Source organism: Malania oleifera, chromosome 6 (genome assembly GCF_029873635.1).
Source record: "Malania oleifera isolate guangnan ecotype guangnan chromosome 6, ASM2987363v1, whole genome shotgun sequence".
Lineage (NCBI taxonomy): Eukaryota > Viridiplantae > Streptophyta > Magnoliopsida > Santalales > Ximeniaceae > Malania > Malania oleifera.
Genome location: NC_080422.1, coordinates 99,939,652 through 99,961,414, shown reverse-complemented (window position 1 = coordinate 99,961,414; position 21,763 = coordinate 99,939,652). Strand labels below are relative to the sequence as shown.

The 21,763-nt window shown below is 39.0% G+C and overlaps 1 protein-coding gene across 4 annotated transcripts in view; it reads left to right on the top strand.

The window, feature by feature from the left end:
• LOC131158115 (sodium/pyruvate cotransporter BASS2, chloroplastic) overlaps positions 1-21,763 on the top strand; it is a 68,891-nt gene that overhangs the window by 6,505 nt on the left and 40,623 nt on the right. For all 4 annotated transcript variants that reach the window (XM_058112728.1, XM_058112726.1, XM_058112729.1 and 1 more), the window contains exon 7: positions 21,228-21,355. In XM_058112728.1, the coding sequence (XP_057968711.1) occupies positions 21,228-21,355 (128 nt within the window). The remainder of the gene's footprint in view (positions 1-21,227; positions 21,356-21,763) is intronic.

Here is a 21,763-nt window from a genome sequence, read left to right as displayed (position 1 = left end):
ACTTTTGTCTGATAAGAGACGAACCACATTCGAAAGATTTCTAGTTTAGGGGCAGTGGAGAAGGGTATAGTCAACTGATTCAGCCTTGTTGAATAATTGAGTACAATGGAAGACCTAACTTCAGCGATAGGTCTCTCCCTCTATTTATAATATATGTGAAGTACAAAACCAATAACCATAATACCCTTACTAACTCACACTTATTGCTAACATAACTCTAACACATAATAATAATGCTAAATGACTAAATAACCATTAACACTCCCTCGTAAGTTTGAGCAAATATATCATATGCTCCTAGCTTTTTACAATTAAATTTCACACGAGCACCTCCCAAGGCTTTAGTGAACAAATCAACAAGTTGAAACTCAGACTTCACATAGGCTGTAATGAGCTTCTGTACAAGTTTCTTTTGAATAAGTGGCAATCAACTTCAATGTGCTTTGTTCGCTCATGGAAGACTGGGTTGGAGGCAATATGTGTAGCAGCTCGATTATCACACTTCAACTCTATGGGCTAAGAATGTGGAAAACATAGTTCTTTCAACATGTTCTTCAACCAAACAAGTTCACATGTAGCGTGCGCCATAGCCCTATACTTTGACTCATCTCTTGCCCTGACCACCATAGTTTGTTTCTTACTTTTCCCAAACACCAATTTACCACTGACAAAGATACAATGCCTAGTTGTGGATTTGTGGTCGGAAGGTGACCCAGCCCAAACTCAAGTACTACAACACTAAATTGGCCAAACAATGCTATGGGAGATTGTTTTAATCCATATGATGATTTGTTCAGCCGACGTACTAAGCTTGACTCCCCTTGAGCAACAAACCCAACCATATACCTCCTTATGAAGATCACCATTTAGGAAAGCATTCCTCAAATCTAACTGATGTAGAGGCCAATGACAAGTAGTGGCTAAAGAGATAAACAAATATTGAGGCAAATTTAGCAACCGGAGAACAAAGGATCCTTGGAAGATAACAGAATATGAGATTTTACCACCAAGGACAGAGGATGACATTTTGTTGATGAGGGAGCAAACTGTGAGCACAAAATCACTCCAAAAAACTTTGGGGACATTCATTTGATACAATAGGGTATGAGTGACTTCTAGAATATGTCTATTTTTCTACTTTGCAACTCCATTTTGTTGTGGAGTGTGGGCACAAGAGGATTGATGGATCATACTAGAATCAGTCATATAGGTATTGAATTGGGTATTGAAGTACATCTTAGCATTATCACTATGAAGTATCCTAACTGACGTAACAAATTTAGTCATTATTTGAGAATAGATGGCACGAAAGATATTAAACAACTTAGAACGGTCTTTCATAAAATATGACCTAGTCATCCTAGAGTAGTCATTAACAAATGTAACAAAGTATCAAAACCCCAACTTTGACGTGACACGGCAAGGACCCCAAATATGGGAATGGACTAGCATGAAAGGATTAATCACCTGTTAGTCGACCTTGGAAGCAAAGGGAACACGATGATGTTTTCCCAATTGACATGACTCACACTTGAGATTAGACATAGAACTCGATGTAGGAACTAGTTGTTTCAACTTGTCCAAGGATCGATGACCAAGGCGACAATGGATTTGAAGTGGTGTAGTAACGGTTGTGCAGACAATGGGTGGAGAAAGCGACTCGAAGTAGTAGAGCCCACGAGCCTCATATCTTGTGCAATTTTCTTCCTCGGTTTTAGATCGTGAATAACCACAAAATCAGGAAAGAAAGTGAGAGAACAATTTAGTGACTTTGTAAGCTTACTAACTAACATAAGATTGAAAGGGGATTTAGGAATGTATAAAACAGAAGAAAGAGAGATTGAAGGAGTTTGATTTATTGTTCCTTTCCCTTTAATAGCAATAGTTGACCCATCAACAAGGGTAACTTGAGGTATTTTTAGGATAATGGAGGTCAGAAAAGAAGTTGGTTGCACTTGTTATATGGTCAGTGGCAGCAGAATCGATAACCTGGGAACTAGTGGGAAAGATACTAGATGACATAAATCTTGTTGAGATGGTTGATACTGTAGAAACCTTGAATACTTCTCCTCTGATATAGTCATAATACACGGTTGACTCAAACATGTGACTAATGAGGGAACCATACTTTTGGGATTTGCAAACTCCATCCCAGCACTCACAAACTTAGACCAATGATAGCAAGGTTAATTGCTGGAACAATCATAACAACCATGAACAAGGTGACCCACCCTGAACGAGTCACAAATAAATCAGTACAAGGCTGCCACAGCACTAAGAAACTTAGAATCAGCTCCAAGAAACCAACACACGACATTGAAACAATTGGAGAGGTGAACCACTGAAACTACCACGGATAAATCACCAACAAACTTATATAATACTGCCACAGCCTTGCAAAAACAGCTTATGAACACTACCGCTGCTTCAAGAGAGTAGTTAGATTACCACTTTACCTAAGAGCTTAAGCTGTTAGGTTGTGGGCCAATAGTGTATATCAAGCATAGTAGCCAAGGCGCGAGGTGAGCCAAGGCGCAAAGGGTATTTGAAGCCGAGGCGCGAGGCGAAGGCGCGTGCCTCGCAAAGGTGAGGTGCACAACTTTTAAAATGCTGTAAAATGCCTATTTGTGGTAATTGATATATGAACAAATGAATATCTAGTAATATTAGAATTTAAAATTCCAAAACATTCAATAAAAAATTTGGAAATTTGATGAAATTGCCAAGGCCAAAAGTATCTTCAATTCAACATAGTTCTACATCAAAATAAAATACAGGCAATAACCCATTTAAGATTTAAGACTTGTATAATGCATTTCCAAACAAATTACAAAACAGTAGCCAAATTTAGTAAAAAGAATATTATGTATTAGTTATAAACTTAGATTAAACTACATATTTAATTACATATAATATTATGAGAAGTAGGCAGCAGGCAGTAGAAAGAAGAAGAAGAAGAACTGAAAATGAAGAAGAAGAAGAAGAAGTGAAAAAGAATTGAAGAAGAAGAGGAAGAGGAAGAAGAAGAACTGAAGAAGAAGAAAAATACGAAGATGACTTACGAAGGTTCAAAGTTGAGCTCGTTGTTGGTTCGAAATGTCGAAGACGAAGTGATGAACTAACGCTGCTGATTTGAAGGCTCGCAGACGAACTCACGAAGGCTTCTGCTGGTTCAAAATGTGGAAAACGAAGTCGCGATGGGTCGTGTTGGTTCGAAATGTCGAAGACAAACTCATGGTGTTGGTTCAAAGGCTCAAAGACGAGCTTGCGAAGGCTCCTACTGGTTCGAAGGCTCGCAGATGAACTCACGCTGTTGGTTCAAAGGCTCGTGAAGTTTCCTGCTAGTTCAAAATGTGCAAGACGAACTCGCGAAGGGTCATGGGGCTTCGAAGGGTCGAAGAGGGCTAGGGCTCCTGTTTGTTCGAGTCAAATGAGGGCTAGGGCTCTGGCCTCTGGCTATTTCTTCATTTAACAAACTCAAAATTTTCAAGGTGCGCCTTACGGTGCGTGGCCCCTCTCTGTGCCTCATCGCGCCTCATTGCGCCTCTTGCAGGTCCCCTCGCCTCACATGGGATGAGGCGTTGGCCTCCTTGCCTCTCTACGCCTCGCTGAGGCGTGCTTTTAACTACTATGATATCAAGCTTTAACACTCCTTTGCGTGTGTAGCCTAACAACACATGGAGAGATAAAGACACAATAATATCACCCATTACAGGGAATACAATAATTTTTTAAATACCACATAGTAATCGTGGGCAACAAGACTAGAACCTAGGTCCTCCTGCTAACTAGCTCTGATACCATGTCAAATTACCACTGTACACTGTACCTAAAAGCTTAAGCTGTTAGGTTGTGGGCCAACAATGTATATCAAGCTTTAACAAGAGTCACCAATGACCTTTACTAACACCGAACAACAACTAACGAATTAGCACGAGCGTATTGTCAAAACAAAGATCAGTTCTTTGAGCAAAACACATGCCTAACAGCTTGATATTTTGGTATACGTAAGGATTAGAGCATTTAATAAAAAAACACAGCAAATCCCACTGTTTCAGACCCAAAAAACTCACATAACATTGATAAACAGCTTCATGAAACATCAAACAACCATTCCTCGGGTGCTGCACATGAGCAATTAAAAAAGGTGAGATCTTTGGACCATGGTTTTAAATCACGGTTGCGGGTAGCGTAACGTAACTGTAATGGGTGTAATGGGAAGCGGGAGTACCGGATGTTACATAATGGGAAGCGGTTGTAACGGCCGTGAATTTTTTTGAAGCACGCACAACCTTGTGCATATTAGCGTACTTGCATGTTTTAAGCTTTTAACCCTTCTTAGAAAGAGTTTTAGTGTATTTTGGATCTTTTAGTTCGAGTAACTAAGTTATTTGGTAAGGGCAACAAGTTTACATTTGTTTTAAACTACCATTGATAGAAAAATTACGTGCGTGTGTATTTATACTTCTCATTGTTCTTATCTATGATAAATTCTTATGTGTGCTAAATTAATTAATAGAACAAAATACATTATACACTCTATTAATCTATTAGACACATAAGACATACAAATAATACAAATATAAAATAGTTAGAAAAGAAAGATGGTTGAAGTTGAAAAATATAGAACGTAAATATCAAATTACTAACATTATCAAAATAAAATATTTTCCTAGTATTTTCAAATTGTTAATTAATGCATCTATTGTGAGTATTTAAAGAAATAGTAAATTTTGTATCATTGTCATCCTCATTATAATCTTTTCCCCCTCTCGCCGCATGGTATATTGAGAATGATTTATGAAAGAGAGGGAAAAAGTGAGAAGAAAAAGTAAAAAATAAATTAAATTTTTTGGTGTAATAGTCTTGTAGCGGTTATGTAATGGCTGTAGCGGCCTTTACGTAACAGTCACGATCCGTAATGGCTGCTACGGCCGTGATTTTTCTTCTCACCGATTTCGCGGTGTGTAACAGTATCGGTAACCCAAAAAACCATGCTTTGGACGAAAACATCACTAAAAACTCCATCAACATGTTTATTGAGGGATTCAATCATTTCTTGATGATTTCATGTCAAAAACATGCCTGAAAGTAGCTTCATGTGCCAGCGCGTGGGGTTGGCCCTGTCGGCCTCCTTGACACTTGAGGGCATGTGGGGCACTTCCTGGAGATGGGATTTTGGTGGGGGCTGATCGGTAGTGTCTGTGGGTGATTATAGTGTTGTTTTTGCAAAATCTATAGTTGATTTTGTTTTCCTAAACTGGCAGTGTCGCCTAGGAAATTTCCACGACTGGTCTGACTTCCAGCAGCTGCTGGCTGTTTTCTAGGGCTATATTGTTGCTGGAAATTCATCTATGATGGTAGACATGCAGCAGATTTAGGGTTTTAGACGTCAGTTTTGATGGTGATTGTAACAGTTAGGGTTTAGGTTTTAGAATCATGCTCTGATCCCATGTTGAATAATTGGGTAAAAATGGAAGACCTAACTTCAATGATAGGTCTCTCCCTCTATTTATAATATGTGTCAAATACAATACCAATGACCATAATACCCTTACTAACTCACACTTATTACAAACATAACTCTTAACACAAATAATAATGCTAAATGATTAAAATAGCCATTAACAAGCCTCAACCATGCAAACGGCACATCTATTGGCAACCACCTTCTTTGCAAGTTGTTCAAGATCAAGATCTTACCATGAGCTGCTTCCTAGGTTAAAAAAAAAAAGGCAACCTTATTTGGGGCAGCTGTCTTCCATAATTGAGACCAAGGGGAGTGGATGTTGATTGATTCCTTGGTTGAAACTTTCTTGTAGAAGGGTTTGATAGTGAAGACCCCCTTCTTGTCCAAGGACCAAATAGGGAGGTCATGAGTGTTTTGAGGTTGGATTTTGTAAAGATGATTGTAGAGATCAGTAAGCTGGTGAAATTTCCAATCTGCCACATTTCTATGAAAGAGATATTCCAGACTAACCTTGGTATGATGCTTGAAGGTGTTGGCTAATGCAAGCATCTCTATCACAAGCTATGTTGTTTATGGCTAGAATTAATACACTGAGAGCCTCTGAATAAATCCACACATCATGCCAAAAAAAAAAATGTTGTTTCCATTTCCCACCTAAAATCTAATAAAGGAGAAGAAGTAATTCCAACCTTTCCTAATGTACTTCCTCATCCTTGCCATATGGTTCTCTGCCAGCCTAGGTCCACCTGTTGTGCTCAAGCCCATATTTCATAGCAACAATTTTTCGCCAAAGGTGATCCTTATCAATTATAAATCTCCAAAGCCATTTCCAAGAAGGGCTTTGTTGAAGATGCAGAAGGGACATTAAACCTAAGCCTTCTAAATTGATTGGCTATTTCACCAGGTCTCATTTGACTAGGTGGAATTGGAATTCTGCCCCCAAGTTCCCCCAAAGGAACCTCCTTTGAATTCCTTCTATACTTTTGGTAATAGAAATATGGAGAGGGAGGAGAGACATGAAATAAACCGGAAGGTATGTCAAGGTGCTCCTAATAAGAGTGAGTCTCCCTCCTTTTGTCAAGAAGTTCCTTTTCCATCTTGCTAGCCTTTTCTCAAACTTCCCAATGATGGGGTCCAGACTCTTTTATCTTTAAATCTGGCTCCAAGAGGTAGCCGAGGTAGCTGATAGGGAAGGATTCTAATTTGTACCCCAAGAGACCTGCAAGGAGAGATCCTCTTCAATCGTCACTGATAAGAATGATCTTGCTTTTTGCTAGGTTTGAAAAAACCTAAGACGACCTCGAAAGAAACGAAGATGCAACGCAGTTTAAGAATATAAAGAGGTTGTCCTCACAAAAAATGATGGTGTCATTTTTGAATAAAAGGTGAGAGACCTCCAAAGATCTTCCATTGCTGTCAACTCTGAGACCTTTAAGGAGTCTTCTGTTGGTGGTGTCTTCCAACTTGAGGCTTAGCACCTCCATCGCCTCAATGAAAAGGTAGGGAGACAAAAGATTCCCTTGTCTTAAGCCTTTGGAGGAGCCAAAGAAATTAGAGGGGCATTTATTTATGAGCACTGAATGCTTGGAGTACTTATGTAGTGGGTGATCCAACTACACCATTGCTCTCTGAAACCCATATTTCCAAGAAGATAAAGAAGAAAGTTTCAATTGACATGATCAAAAGATTTCTTCATGTTAAGCTTACACACCACACTGCTTCTCCTTCCTCTTTGATAGGAATCCACCACTTCATTGGCGATGAGGGTTGCATACATGATTCGTTTTTCCGACTACAAGGCATATTGGTGCTGCCTGATTACTTCCATGATGGCTCTTTTGATCCTTTTAGCAAGGGCTTCAGCAAGAATCTTATACATACCCCACACCAGGCTAATTGGATGAATTGGTGTTGGAAATTTGGTGTCTAAAAACACAACCCTTTTGGCTAAATGGTCTTTTGGTTTTTGCTAGAGAATACCCCCTGTGGCATCTGGTTGTTAAAAGTAATTATGGATTAGATGAGAATGGACGGGATACGAATTTGAGATTTAGTTGAGAGATTCCATGGAAAGCTATCACTTAGAGTTATCCCCTCTTCATTCCCCACATTAAATTCTTGGTGGGTAAAGGTAGTAAAATCCAATTTTGGAAATATCTTTGGTTGGAGAATGTAGTTTTGTCCACCTCTTTTTGTGCTTTTTTTCCATTGCTTAGGGTAGGATGAGTCCATTTCTTCTTTTGTTGTTGATCGAGGTGGTCCTTTGCCTTCTTGGGATTTCCACTTCTGTAGATCATTAAATGGTAGGGAGATGGGAGAGTTATCCTCTTTGTTAGTCTTGTTGAATAACTGTTGCTTTTCTTTAGAGGAGGATAGGCAGTCTTGGTCTCTGGATCATTCAGGGGTTTACTTGTGCAAATTTTTTTGCTACTTTTTGAATAGGTCGAAATTTTCTTTTCCTCTCTATCGTTCCACTTGAAAGGCGTAAGTCCCCTTTAAAATTAAGGCTTTTATTTGGTTGGTTGCACTTGATAGAATTAATACCAATGACTTGTTGTAGGTTAGGAGACCTTTGAAGGCTATATCTCCAGACATGTGTGCTTTCTGCTTTAATTGTTCAGAATCATCATCACATTTGTTCATTCATTGCGATTGTGCTTGGAGTGCTTGGAATAAGTTATTTGGTATTTTAGGTGAATGTTGGGTTCTAAGACAATGGAGGAATTTTTGGCAGTGACTTTTGTTGGATTTGGCAGGAAAAAGCAAAGAGCAGTGCTTTGGGATTGTTTTTTTTTTTGTTTTGTTTTTTTTGTGCAGTTTTTTGGGGTTGTGGGTGGAGCGCAATGGGCACATTTTTCTAAGGAATAAGTCAGCTTAGTTGTTGGTTTGGGAACATATATATTATTTGGCTTTTCTTTGGTGAGTGGGACAAGGGAATTTTAAGGGGGTGAGCTTTTCTAATATTCAGCATGATTGGCGTTATGTGTTGGAGTGTTAGCTTGTGATGGTTTTTTTCTATTTTGTTCTTTACTCTGTAGGTTGCTCCTTTGTGTTTTTTATCTAGATTTTCCAGACTTTGTTAAGGAGACGTCTTATTCTCCTAGCTGTAGATTCTTATTCTATTAATGAATTCTTTTTTTATTATAAAAAAGCCTCAAATTTCTTTGGAATCAGAGTAAGAAATTTGGCGTTAACATTGTGCACGAATCTACCTGATCTAAAGAAATCTTCAAAAGTGTCAATGAGGTCTTGTTTGAGAGTGTCCTAATTAGATTGAAAAAGGATAAGGAGAAACCATCAAGGCTGGGTGCTTTGTCACCATTGCAATCTCTGATGGTTTGAAGGATTTCAACTTCTTTGAAGAGCCTCTTAAGCCACTTCACAGTAGAAGGGCTAAGCGATTTGAAATTAATTCCATCCACGACAAGTCTCTAGTTTCCGGTTTCTGAATGCAGGGCCTTATAAAACTCATAAATGACTCATTTGATTTCCCCTTCCTCAGCCAAGGTATTCTCTCCGATTTCAATTCTCGAAATGGTGACTAGCTTGCGGTGAGCATTTGCAATCTGGTGGAAAATTTAGTGTTCCAATCCCCCTCCTTAAGCCATAAGGCTCTATATTTTTGCCTCCAAGTGGTCTCTTCAAAGCCGATGATTTAGACAACCCCTTCTTCAACAATACTCTTATTTGTCCTTCCTTTGGTACTGAGCCCTTGACCCATCTTTTGCTCATCGAGACCCTTGATGTCATTAAGAATGGTGGTCTTTTTTGCTTGAATATTTCCAAAGGTGCTTTTATCCCAAACCTTGAGCTTTTCTTTCAACCCTTTCAATTTTGAAGCTTGCACAAAGCTAGCATTCTCCTCGACTTGAAACGAGGACCACCGGTTCTTTATTAGGTCTTTAAAACCATTGTGCTTTAACCACATGTTCCCAAAGAGAGCAGGGGTTGGCCCCCATTTGACACCTCCCATGTCGATAAGAATGGAGAAATGATCCGATGTGGGCCTAGGAAGGAGTCCTTAAGTAGCTTTGGATTAGTGAATGTGAATTTTTCAATCCTAGAGAAAGAGGGTGGCTCTTTATTGTTGGACCAAGTAAATGTTTCCCTTATGAGTGGAAGATCGATGAGGGCATTTGCATTAATGAAGTACCAAAACTCTCTTATGCAACTACTCTCCACTCCACCTCCACTTCTTTCATGGGGAAAAATCACAATGGTGAAATCCCCACTGATAACCCAAGGAGCGTCCCAACGACTTCTAATTTCCAAGAGCTCTACCTAAAAAGGATGCCTAGAGGGTCCGTTGCCTAGGCAATAGACCTTGGTGAGAGTCCAAAGAAAATTGTCATCTAGGTTTTTGATAACACAAGATTGAAAAGGAGTTGATGGAATGATCTAGCAATTCCACCACATTGAGATTCCACATAACAAGGATGCCTCCAACGTTACCCATAGCACCAAGGGAAAACCATCCGTAGGTATCCCGTCCCTAGAGATCTCCGACAAGAAGAAGATCCATATTTTCCACTTTGGTCTCCTGCAAGCAAACGATGTCACTTCTCCAATCCTTGAGAAAGGACCTTATTACACTTTTTTTGGATTTGTTGTTTAGCCCCCTCACATTCCAAGCGATAATTTTCCTCAACATTATTTAACCATGCAAATCCGATTGTTGCTTGCCTTTATCAAATCTGTACAGACTCCCGACTTATCATAACTAGTTGACCATTCCAAACATTTTAGCTCCCTGTTCGTGTACGATTCCTATTGCTACCCATGAGTTTTTTGGAGTTGGGAACTTGGGTAGAGGTTTTACCCTTATCTTTTTTTTTTTCAATGTCTTCAAACCCCTCAAAGGATACTATCAACATTGGGTTTTGAGGACCTATTTGGGTTGCCAACATTTGGTGATCGTTTTGAGATCAAACAAGCATAGACCATTGAGCACGCAGGTGTCATGGGCTGAATATTTTTCACACCTTTGTGAAAAGACCGTGCGGCACTGGCTAAAACACTCTTATTTAACTAGCCAACCTAGCGTTTATTGCAATTCACCTAGAGAACACTTTCATTGTCATTCGAGCAAATATAAGTGGAAGCAATAAACAACTTATAAAAGCAATGACACACAAGCAGTAAACATTGAAGCAACGTAATTCATTATCAACACCTCCGCTAACAACGTGTGTCTAGAGAGGGAGGCAAGTAGGCTAAACACGTTTACAATAGTTGAGTTTTACAAGTTAATGAACACTTATCCTCCTCTAAAGAGCTTTCTATGCTATTCTTAATTTGACACTAGGAAACATCAATATGACCGAGGAGTCATACTCCTCTTTTTAGCTTAGGGAAAAACTATCTCGGAAAATAACCTTACGTTAGTATTTACATGATGGAAACTCATCACAAATGCATGATACAAGTAGTCACAAGCAAGCAAAATGCCCTAAACAAGCTTGGATCTTGACTTTTTTATCTTTGAAAATAGAGTCGCCACTTTATTTTATTTTTGGAAAGGCAAAATAAAGGAAAATTTTTTGAAGATTGGGTTCACGAGTACAATTTTGCATAGGGAAGGTAAAACTTTCCCATTCTTGAGAATTCAAAGAGTTATCACCCTAAAACACCCATTCACATGAATGGTTATTGTGCTTACATTTTTTGTGTGTGTGTGTGTGTGTGTACATCCCATGTTGAAATGATTTTTAAAAGGACAAACACTTAAAAAGGGTTTTATACAACTTGCGCAGAGGTCTAGGCCTCATGAAAGTTCTACTACTTTGATGCCAAATCAAAACAACACAGAACACACAAGACATGCATAAACATATATAAAGCACACCAAACAAATGAGAGATGCAATAGGATTTGAGTTTTTGTTTGGTATGGCTGAAATCTACCAAGTAGATTGCCTATTATTCTCAAAAGAGGAATCAAGTCATCTGTAGTTCAAAAAAATAATTTTATTTTTGAAAAAGATATCAAACAACATGAATTGGCATGATTTTGGTTTCTTTGGGAGGAGAACCATAAAACCTAAGTTGACTATCCTATGTTTTATCTTCTAGAAAAGAGACTTTAATCTATTCAATAGCCACATCATGAATGGTTCATTAAAAAGGTAAATTTTCTAAAAGACAAGTTTGGTTTATTTAAAGGAAAACCATAGAAAACCAGTGTGGATTTTTGGAAGGAGTACCATAAACCTGCCTTGATTGTCATTGAAAAGATTGGAGAACATTCAAACGTCACTTCATGGATGTATTACCCCAAGAAATTTGAAAACTATTGATGTTTTTGAGAAAACTTATGCAAATTCGAGTTCTTTGATGAAAATGTTGATTTTTTTGGGTAGAAAACCATGAAAACTCTAAAGAAAATATCAATCAATATCCATTGCAGATGCTCTATCATGTGTAGAAGCATTAATATACTTGAAATCCTAAAGGAAATCAAGAGAGTGCAAAATGAACTCTCTCAGGATTTGGCAGTTGACCACTTGCAGGGACTGGTTGACCGCTTGTAGCCAACAGCTATTTTCAAAAGAAGAAGAGGCCGTTTGACCGTCTGGTGTGGCCGGTTGACCGCTTAAAGAAGAATTTCAATACACATGCATGATTTTGACATTCTAACATACTTTATCCTATGCAATCATGAAAGAAACATGTTCTATGATCCGTAACATACATTTTGACATAGGAAAGTATAGAAATCATGAAGCACAAATCACAATATTCAAAGAACCACATATATGCTTCAACATGCAAAAATCAAGCATATGCATGGAAATGAATGAAGTAAAGGGTTTGACACTGACTTTTTTGAAGAACCCTATCTAGTTCAAGTGGAAGACTCCTTACTTCGAATTACACCCCCGAAGTCTCCTTCAAGAGAAGAGAAGTGTGTTTTCTCTTCTCTCTCCTTCAAATAAAACCCTCTTGAAACTCACAAATTGATCTTGAAATCCTCAATTTGCCCCCACTTCGACGTGTCCTAAAATCTTCCCAAGAATGTCCTTTTATAGACCTTCAACAGAGGGAGGGAAAACTATTTTTGAATTCGAATTTCAAGAGAAGTGTGATTTCCCTTCTTTCTCTCCTTCAAATGAAAACCTTCTTGAAACTTAGGAATTGATCTTGAAACCCTCACCTGGCCCCCATTTCGACGTGGCCTAAAATCTCCCCAAGAATATTCTTTTATGAACCTTCAACAGAGGGAGGGAAAACTATTTCGAATTCGAATTTCAAAATTTGAATTAAAAAATAACTACCAATAACTGTCACTAATTGCCACCCATTAACTATCAACGTCAGAAATTGACATGTGACATCAATGTGACATGTGGTTGGTCCAGAATCTTTGCCCAATCGCCTGAAGACAAATCAAAAAATTCAAATTTTAGGCAGGCCAGTCGATTGCCTTAAGGGGCCGGTTGACTGCTTGTAGGATGGGCGCAACGGCTAGTTGCGGAGGGAAGGCTCGTCGACCACCCTAAGGAGCTGGTTGACCGCTTAGTGCAAAGTTTGACCTTTTCTCTTTATTTCTTTTGATTTTTGCATCTTCATTTGGATTAAGATTTTTTGGTCAAAAATTGACTATCGACAGATACCCAAATAGTTTCGCTAACCAATTTCACCTTCCGTAGCACCCAATTAGAGACCTGCTCTTTGAATTGTGTTCTCTCTGGATTAGAACCAAACAACTCCAGGAAGTTGGGGCTGTTTTGCACCCCTGCGGGGCTGCAATGTACAGCCTCAATGGGAGGGTTGGGGCTGGGATCAGGGTTAAAACAACTACCCTAACCTCCACGTTCTCCTTCTTAGTGACTTGGGGTGCCTTGAGCTGAAGGAAAGGGTGGACCTGCCAGATGGAATTCCAAAGGTCAGCCACCAATCCCGTAGGCTTGGCAGGTCCTTCGTGGAGGGTGAAGGATCTGAAGGCATTGTCATTAGCTAGAGAGAAGATTTAAGAGCTGGGAGACCAAAGAGAATATTACCATCAAACGAAATGTCTGAACCCTTCTTCAAGTCCTTTCCGTGGTCAACAAAGAAGGAGAAAAGCTTGGGCCTAGTAGGCTTACGTCTAGAAAAACCAGGATTAGAGGAGCTCTTACTCTTCTTAACAATATTTGCAAAGGATTGAGTGCCTTCAATCTTCAGCCCAGCTTGGGGTGGCCCTTGTAGTTGGTTGGTTCTAGGGAGCATTTGAATGGGTACACCACAATTGGGGGTAGACATAGTGGGGGGCATGTAGAAATCCCGAGTATCTTGGAGGAATTTAGGAAGGTATTTATGTAGAGGATTGTATATTATTGAGAGAGATTCTTTTAGGAGATTGTTTCCATATTTAGAATTCCCAAGTGTATTATAAATATTGTGTATTGGCCTTGTACAAATTATTCAAGAAATATAGAAATTATTCATTCTGATTTCACGGTATCAGAGCTAGGAGATTAAACCTAGCTATCAATGGCGGAAACCGCTGGCCAAAGTAGAGGTTTGATGACCTCTGAATCTCACGAGGTCCTCCAACAGAGTTCCACAACGTGTGAGAACTCCATGGATTACTCTTTGTCACCGGCGTTGTCGCTGCATCTAGCCATCTCTATTTTGATCGATGCCTCCACTAGAGCATCGCCAAGGCCCTCGTCGCCTTCTACCAGAAGTACGTCCACGAGTAGTCCAAGAAGGAGATCAAGGACATCTTGGTCCACTACGACCGGACCCTCCTCGTTGCCGATCCCCGGCGGTGTGAGCCCAAGAAGTTCGGTGGTCATTCCAAAAGTCCTACTACTACAAGGCGCTGGAACCCATCCTCCTACTCGGCCGCCACCGCTTCAACAACGTCGACATGCGCATCCACGAAGGCCACACCTCCCAGATCTACGCCATCCGCCTTCTACATTCACAAGCGCAGCATCAACCAGGTCCTCTGCCGCCTCATTGACATCTGACGCAAACTTCCTCCCAATAACACTGACCGTCGCTCTGCGTTGCGTGGCTGAGAGGAGGAGGAGGAGGAAGAAGAAGAAGAAGAAGAAGAAGAAGAAGAAGAGGAAAGACTGGAGCGAGACTTTGACATCCAGCGAGACTTTGACGTTTTTGGTTCCAACAGAGAAATTGGGATTGATGAGAAAATGTTGAGGCAATTGGCGGACCAGACCTTGTTTAGTTATTACAGAGCTTCATCTTCCACAAATATTTCTTCAGGTTCTTTAGCCCAAAGAGGTAATTTTGTGCAAGCTTTAAATATAACCTCTAGATCCAAAACTCCTTGGATTATTGATTCTGGTGCTTCTTACCACATGATCAATGTCTATCATCTTTTCTCATCATATTCACTTTGTGCTGGAAATTTGAAAGTTAAAATGGTAGATGGATCATTCTCGTCTGTCGCAGGCAAAGGGAATATTTGACTCTCTGACTCCATCACACTAGAGTCTGTTCTTCATGTTCCTAATTTATCCTGCAACTTACTATCCATTAGCCAGTTAACTAAGAATTCCAATTGTTCTGCTAAATTTCTTTCCTCTCATTGTGTTTTTCAAGACCTATCATTGGGGAAGACGATTGGCCGTGCTAAGGAGTGTGAGGGACTCTACTACTTTGAGGAGGCTAATGTGAGTGAAAAATGTCAAATTACTATTTGTGATTCTGCATCTGTTTCTAGGTATTGTGAAATTTTGTTATGGCATTTTAGGATGGGTCATCCAAATTTTCAATACTTAAGACGTTTATTTCCTTCCATTTGTTTAAATAAAACGTCTTCTGAATTTCAGTGTGAAACATGTGAACTTGCAAAACACCAACGTAATTCCTTTCCAAAGTTCACATACAAACCATCTAGACCTTTTATTATGATTCACAGTGATTTATGGGGGCCCTCATGCTCTCTTAATCGTACTCACACGAAATGACTTGTTACTTTTATTGATGATCATACTCGTATTTGTTGGGTCTACTGGTTGAAAGATAAAGCTGAAGTTTGTTATATTTTTGTCAGTTTCCACTCCATGATTCAAACACAATTTCAAACTCACATTCCAATTTTACGTACTAATAATGGTACAGAATATTTCAATAATATCTTGGGACATTATCTTCAAGAAAATGGAATTGTTCGTCAAAGTTCTTGTGTGGATACCCCTCAACAAAATGGGATTGCCAAGTGCAAAAATAGGCATATTCTTGAAGTAGCTTGGGCATTGATGTTCACTACAAATATGAAAAAATATTTTTGGGGCGATGCCATTTTAACAGCTACATATCTCATTAATCAAATGCCTAGTCGGGTTCTTTCTTTTGCCACTCCTCTCTAAAAATTCCAAGAATGTTTTCCAAACTCTCGGCTCCACTCCAATCTCTCTTTGAAAATTTTTGGGTACACTGCATTTGTACATGTTCATGCTCACAATCGGGATAAATTGGAACCTCGTGCCATTAAGTGCGTTTTTATTGGTTACTCTCCTACTCAGAAAGACTACAAATGTTATGATCCTGTCACAAAAAAATTGTTTGTTAGTCTTGATGTCACGTTCTTTGAAACCACTCCTTACTTCCAAAAGCCCTCTCTTCAGGGGGAGAAGTGGAGTGAAGATCGGATCTTTGATTTCTCTGTTGTTGAATTTGTGCCATATATTGAGTCTCCCATTGCATCATTTCCTGAATTGTCTTGTGCAAAAGATCACTTAAACTCAGGGGGAGATGCAGAAAAACAAAATAATAAGGAAATACTTGTTTACTCAAAAAAGCCAAAAACAAAGAACAGGGAGAATCTCATACCTGAGGCATCAAGAGAGTTGGAACTGGTGATAGCTCCGAGCAACCATGAATCCACGCCGAATCCCGATCAGGTAATAGATGGCCATGAGCTTCCTTTTGATAAGTCTGCACCTGATGACATCAATTTACCCATTGTAGTTAGAAAACAAACTAGGTCATGTACTCTATATCCCTGGTCAAAATACATGTCTTATAAAACTGTCTACAAGGTATCATGCTTTTACCTCTATCCTTGATAGGATAAAAATTCCAAAAAATATCCAAGAAACCTTGGAGATTCCTGAATGGAGGGAAGCTGTCATGGAGGAAATGTGGGCCCTGAAAAAAATGGATCTTGGGATGTTATGAATTTGCCGAGAGGGAAGAAGCCAATAGGTTGCAAATGGGTCTTCACAGTGAAATATAAAGCTGATGGACAATTGAACGGTATAAAGCCTGACTTGTTGCAAAAGGGTCTACACAGACCTATGGAATTGACTACACGGAGACATTTGCACCAGTGGAAAAATTGAATATAGTTCGGGTCCTCCTATCCTTGGTACTCAACTTAGATTGGCTACTACAACAACTCGACATTAAGAATGCATTTCTAAATGGCGAGTTAGAAGAAGAAGTCTACATGACGATACCACCAGGTTTCAGTAAGAAAGGTGAAGAAAACAGAGTATGTAATCTGAAGGAGTCCCTGTATGGCCTTAAGCAATTTCCTAGAGTTTGGTTCGACAGATTTGTGAAGGTGATAAAGAACCAAGGATATTGACAAGGGCAATCAGATCACACTATGTTCTTCCAATAGTCTGTAAGTGGTAAGAAAACAATTATGATTGTGTATGTTCATATGTTGATGATATAATCCTAACTGGAGATGATACAGTGGAGATGGAAATATTGAAGAAAGTTCTAGCTGCTGAGTTTGAAGTTAAAGACCTGGGACAAATGCGGTACTTCTTGGGAATGGAAGTTTCTAGATCAAAAAAGGGTATCGGTGTCTCTTAGCGAAAGTATATCCTTGACCTCCTAACAGAAACTGGCATGCTTGGATGCAAACCTAGTGAAACCCCAATTGAAGCAGTAAAAGGGTTGAAGACTGCGGAATACTAGTTGAAAAGGAGAGGTATCAGAGATTGGTTGGTAAACTAATCTACCTATCACATACCAGACCTGACATTGCATTTGCGGTAAGTGTGGTAAGCCAACACATGCATTCACTGAAAAAGACTCACCTAGATGCTGTGTACAAAATCCTCAGGTACCTTAAGGGCTCTTCGGGTAAAGGACTCTTCTTCAAGAAATGTGAAAGTAAGGAAGTAGAAATTTTCACAGATGCAGATTGGGCAGGATTAGCAGAAGACAGAAGGTCTTCCACCGGATATTGCACCTTTGTATGGGGAAATTTGGTGACTGTAAGGAGTAAAAAACAAAACGTAGTGGCTCGAAGTAGTGTTGAAGCTGAATTCAGGGCAGTTGCACAAGGGATATGTGAAGAACTCTGGTTACGGAAACTCTTGGAAGAATTACAGATCCCGGTGAAATTCCCTATCAAACTCTACTGTGGCAACAAAGCAGCCATCAGTATCTCCCTCAATCCAGTTGAACATGACAGGACTAAGCATGTAGAAGTGGACCGACACTTTATCAAAGAGAAGGTTAAAGAAGGAACCATCTGTATGACTTATGTACCTACCAAGGAACAAACAACAAACATATTTACCAAAGGGTTAGCCAGACAGAGCTTTGATGATTTCATCTGCAAGTTGGATATTATCAATATCTATGATCCAACTTGAGGGAGAGTGTAGAAATCCCGAGTATCTTGGAGGAATTTATGAAAGTATTTATGTAGAGGATTGTATATTATTGAGAGAGATTCTTTTAGGAGATTGTTTCCATATTTAGAATTCCCGAGTGTATTATAAATATTGTGTATTGGCCTTGTACAAATTATTCAAGAAATATAGAAATTATTCATTTTGATTTTAGGGCACGAATGGTGAGCTAATGGAACCGCCAAATACGGAGGAGCTAAAGGAGTGGTTGAAGGCTTCAAGATATCCAGATTTGAGTTGCGGAAAAGGGACTAAAAGTCGAAACCTTCGGCTTCCAGGAGGAGGGAGGGAGTAGGCGTTGCCCTATGACGACGATTGTATTGGACACTTTTTCCCAAACCTTTGAACCAAACTCATCTAGGAAGACCAGATGTCTCCAACCACTACTATTGGTCTCCATAAGGGATAAGAACTTGCCATTCTTATTCAATTTTAGGGTAAGCGAAAGGGTTTTGTCCCTAATCCTCAATCTGGAGAAACAAGTGGAAGAGGTTTTGCATGCAGCCCAGAATTCTTCCCAAGCGTGAAGGAACTAGGAGAAAACTCCTCAAGGTCCAAGAATATAGACTTTCGGTGGCCCACGCAATACTCCATCAGTCTAACAATGTTGGAAAGCTCGCATTCTAAAACCATGTTAAAAGATTTCCTCTCAATCCACACAGAACACTTCGTAGCTGTCATGGCAGAGGAGCAGGGAGCGAGACAAGCATGGGGGAAAAGGCAAAGGGCTGTTGACAAGGAGATGGGAAGAGAAGGAAAGTATGTTAGGGTTGCAGCTAGGGAGGGGAGAAGGTCGAGAGCGGAGGAAAAGAGGAGAGAAGGGGATTAGGGCTACATCAAGAAAGATGGTCCAGTGAGGAGAAGAAATGACGTTGAAATGGGCTTCGAGGGGATGAACGCCAAAGACGGGGGTAGGAAAGTCGAGGAAAAAGGAGACAGACGGTGAGAGGAGAGCCAAAATCGAGAGGTGACGGCAAGGAGAGAGACAGTTTGAGGGAGGAAACTAGTGATGGGGGCCGTCTAAGGAAGTATAAGAATTGAGAAGGAGAAGTCGAGGGCAAAGAGGAGAGGAAACGAGAGTGATTTAGTGTACAAGAATGCAACTACATTAAAATCCTCCCCAACTAGCCATTTAGACGAACAAAACCCAAAAAATGATCTAAGCATTGGCCTAGAAGGACCATACACAGATGAAACCCGCCGCAAACCCCTACCTTTAATTTCTAACAAAACCAACAAGGAAAAGAAACCCATTAATCCATTAGCCTTACCAATGAAACAAGTATCCCATATATTTAAAATTCCCTTTCAAAGCACCCTAGGAAGGAAGAAAATCCCACTCCTTAAGCCTCCCACCCAAATTCCAACCCCCCACCCACCACCCAATCCAACACCCCTCCTCCACCCAAAAAATCCACCTTTTCAAGTTTAGTTTCCTGAATAAAAATAGATATCACGAGACCATCTCTACGGGCGTCGCTAACACCATTTTCAAGAATAAATTTAGCTTTAAGATTGTCAACATGAGAGACATCGAACATAGAATTTTTAAAGAAATGGCTCCAAGGTCTGTAATAGTGCCACTTTGCTTATGGTTAAATTTAATCGCATCAATCTGAATATGGTTTGCATAGGGAATTTGCAAAAAGCCTCCATGATTCAATGAATCCTGGTGTTTAAATGCATTCTTGATAAATGAATTCAAACCACTAAGCTCTCTCTAATGTTACGAGATTATCTAACTTGTAAATGATCTTTTGGAGAAAATTGATTATGAGGGGATCCCAAATTAAAAGGGAAAATGAAGGCTTTGCAACTTGATTTTTAAATGTCCAAAATTCATGTCTTTGGAAAAGACAATCTCTTCATAAGTAACATCCACTTTGAGTTTAAAATTTAATTAATCCATAATTATAAATCAATTAACTGCTAACTAATCTTTAATTACACATGCATGTGTTTAAGTGCCAAGTCATTAGATATTAAATATCATATATATATTTTTGAAAAATAATAATAATAATACTAATCTGACAGGCTGTTATGCATTTTTTCCTGCATAGTAACGTACTGGTGCTTAATTCTTCCTTAAAAAATAATAATTATTATATGTATTTCTTCTTTGCTTCATGTGGATGTGTTCTATCGAATTTATCCTTTATAATTTAATTTATCTTTTCTTCAATATAAGCCATGCTGGTAATGATTCTTTTGTGTAGTTGAATCATGAATGTTTGATTCATGAGTGTGTTTAATTTGTATTAGTACTGATATCTCTTGTCTAAGTTGAGTTTGGATCATGATTTAGATTTATTCATTTATATTTATTGTTTACAGTATTCATTGGAGCATTAAAAATGCCAATTTTCCAAAAAGAAGATAGGGCGAATTGAGGTGCTTAATCATTAACCTTCTCAATTTGTAACTTAATTCCCAAATCCCAAGCACCTAGACTTCTTTTCCAAGTTTGGAGTCAAAACAAGGTTTTTCTGGTTATTCTTGTCACAAGTAATAAGACGGCCACTGCATTTATTAAATTGGATTCCTATTATTCAAGATTATGTTAACTCAGGATGATGGTCCCATGGGCTTGTATTATTACATCATGAGGTTAAGGCAGAAGGATTCGTACCACTTAACAATTACCGTGACAGTCCTATTGTTAGGTCATATAATTTCCTATCGTTCAAAATTAAATGAGTTGGTGGTGGTGGTCTATTCTAGGTTCCTACCACTTGATTTATTTAATTTGAGCAATTCATGTGCAGATGCGTTTTCCTAGCTTCCACTTTCCACAGCAAAACCACAGCTTGTTTTCAATTACACTTGTGAATTGCTAAAAGACTAAGAGCCTGTTTGGTTGTGGAAAACAGTTTTCGTTTTCTATTTCCAGACTTCCAAATAATTACAAAAATGCCACCTTGTTTTACAATTTTCCAAGATTTATATAGAAAATTTAGAAAACAATATCAAGATGTTTTCAAACTTTCTTATTCAAATTTGGAAAATTGAAAAACTAGGTGACATTTTCGTAATTATGTGGAATGGAAAGAAAATAAAACTGTTTCCTCAAGTTATAATTTATAATGTTTTACAGTGACCACATTTGAATTTATTGCTAATCTGAAGCCTAAATATGATTGTCAGACTCTAAAACTGTCTGCACCTCTTGCAACTGGTCTCATTTTGGTCTCATGCTGCCCTGGAGGACAGGCATCAAATGTTGCAACCTATATATCAAAGGGAAATGTAGCACTATCTGTTCTCATGACGACGTAAGTTCAATTTGCAGCTGTGTATTTTAGAGCTTTTATTCAATTGAACAGAATTGTCTGAATCTTTGTTTCAGTTTGTGAGCTGACTTGGTAATGCTTGACAAGATATTAAGAAATTAGTTTTTGAAGGAAAATATAGTAACTCCTTGCATGTCCCCCCTCCCCACATGCACATGGAAAAAAAGAAAAGCCAAAAACTGTTAGTTTTCTTTTTAAAGTGTCATAAAGTTGTTCCTTTTGATATATGAAAGATCCCAGCTAGTTTTATGCCCCCGGAGATATGTTGTGTTGTTTTTTTTTTTTTTTTTTTTTCGATAACAAAAGAAGATATCATTATTAGAAAGAGAATTTACAAGAAGGAGAATGAGAAATCTCTCGAGGCAATGTGTTCGTCTAATCTCTTTGCAG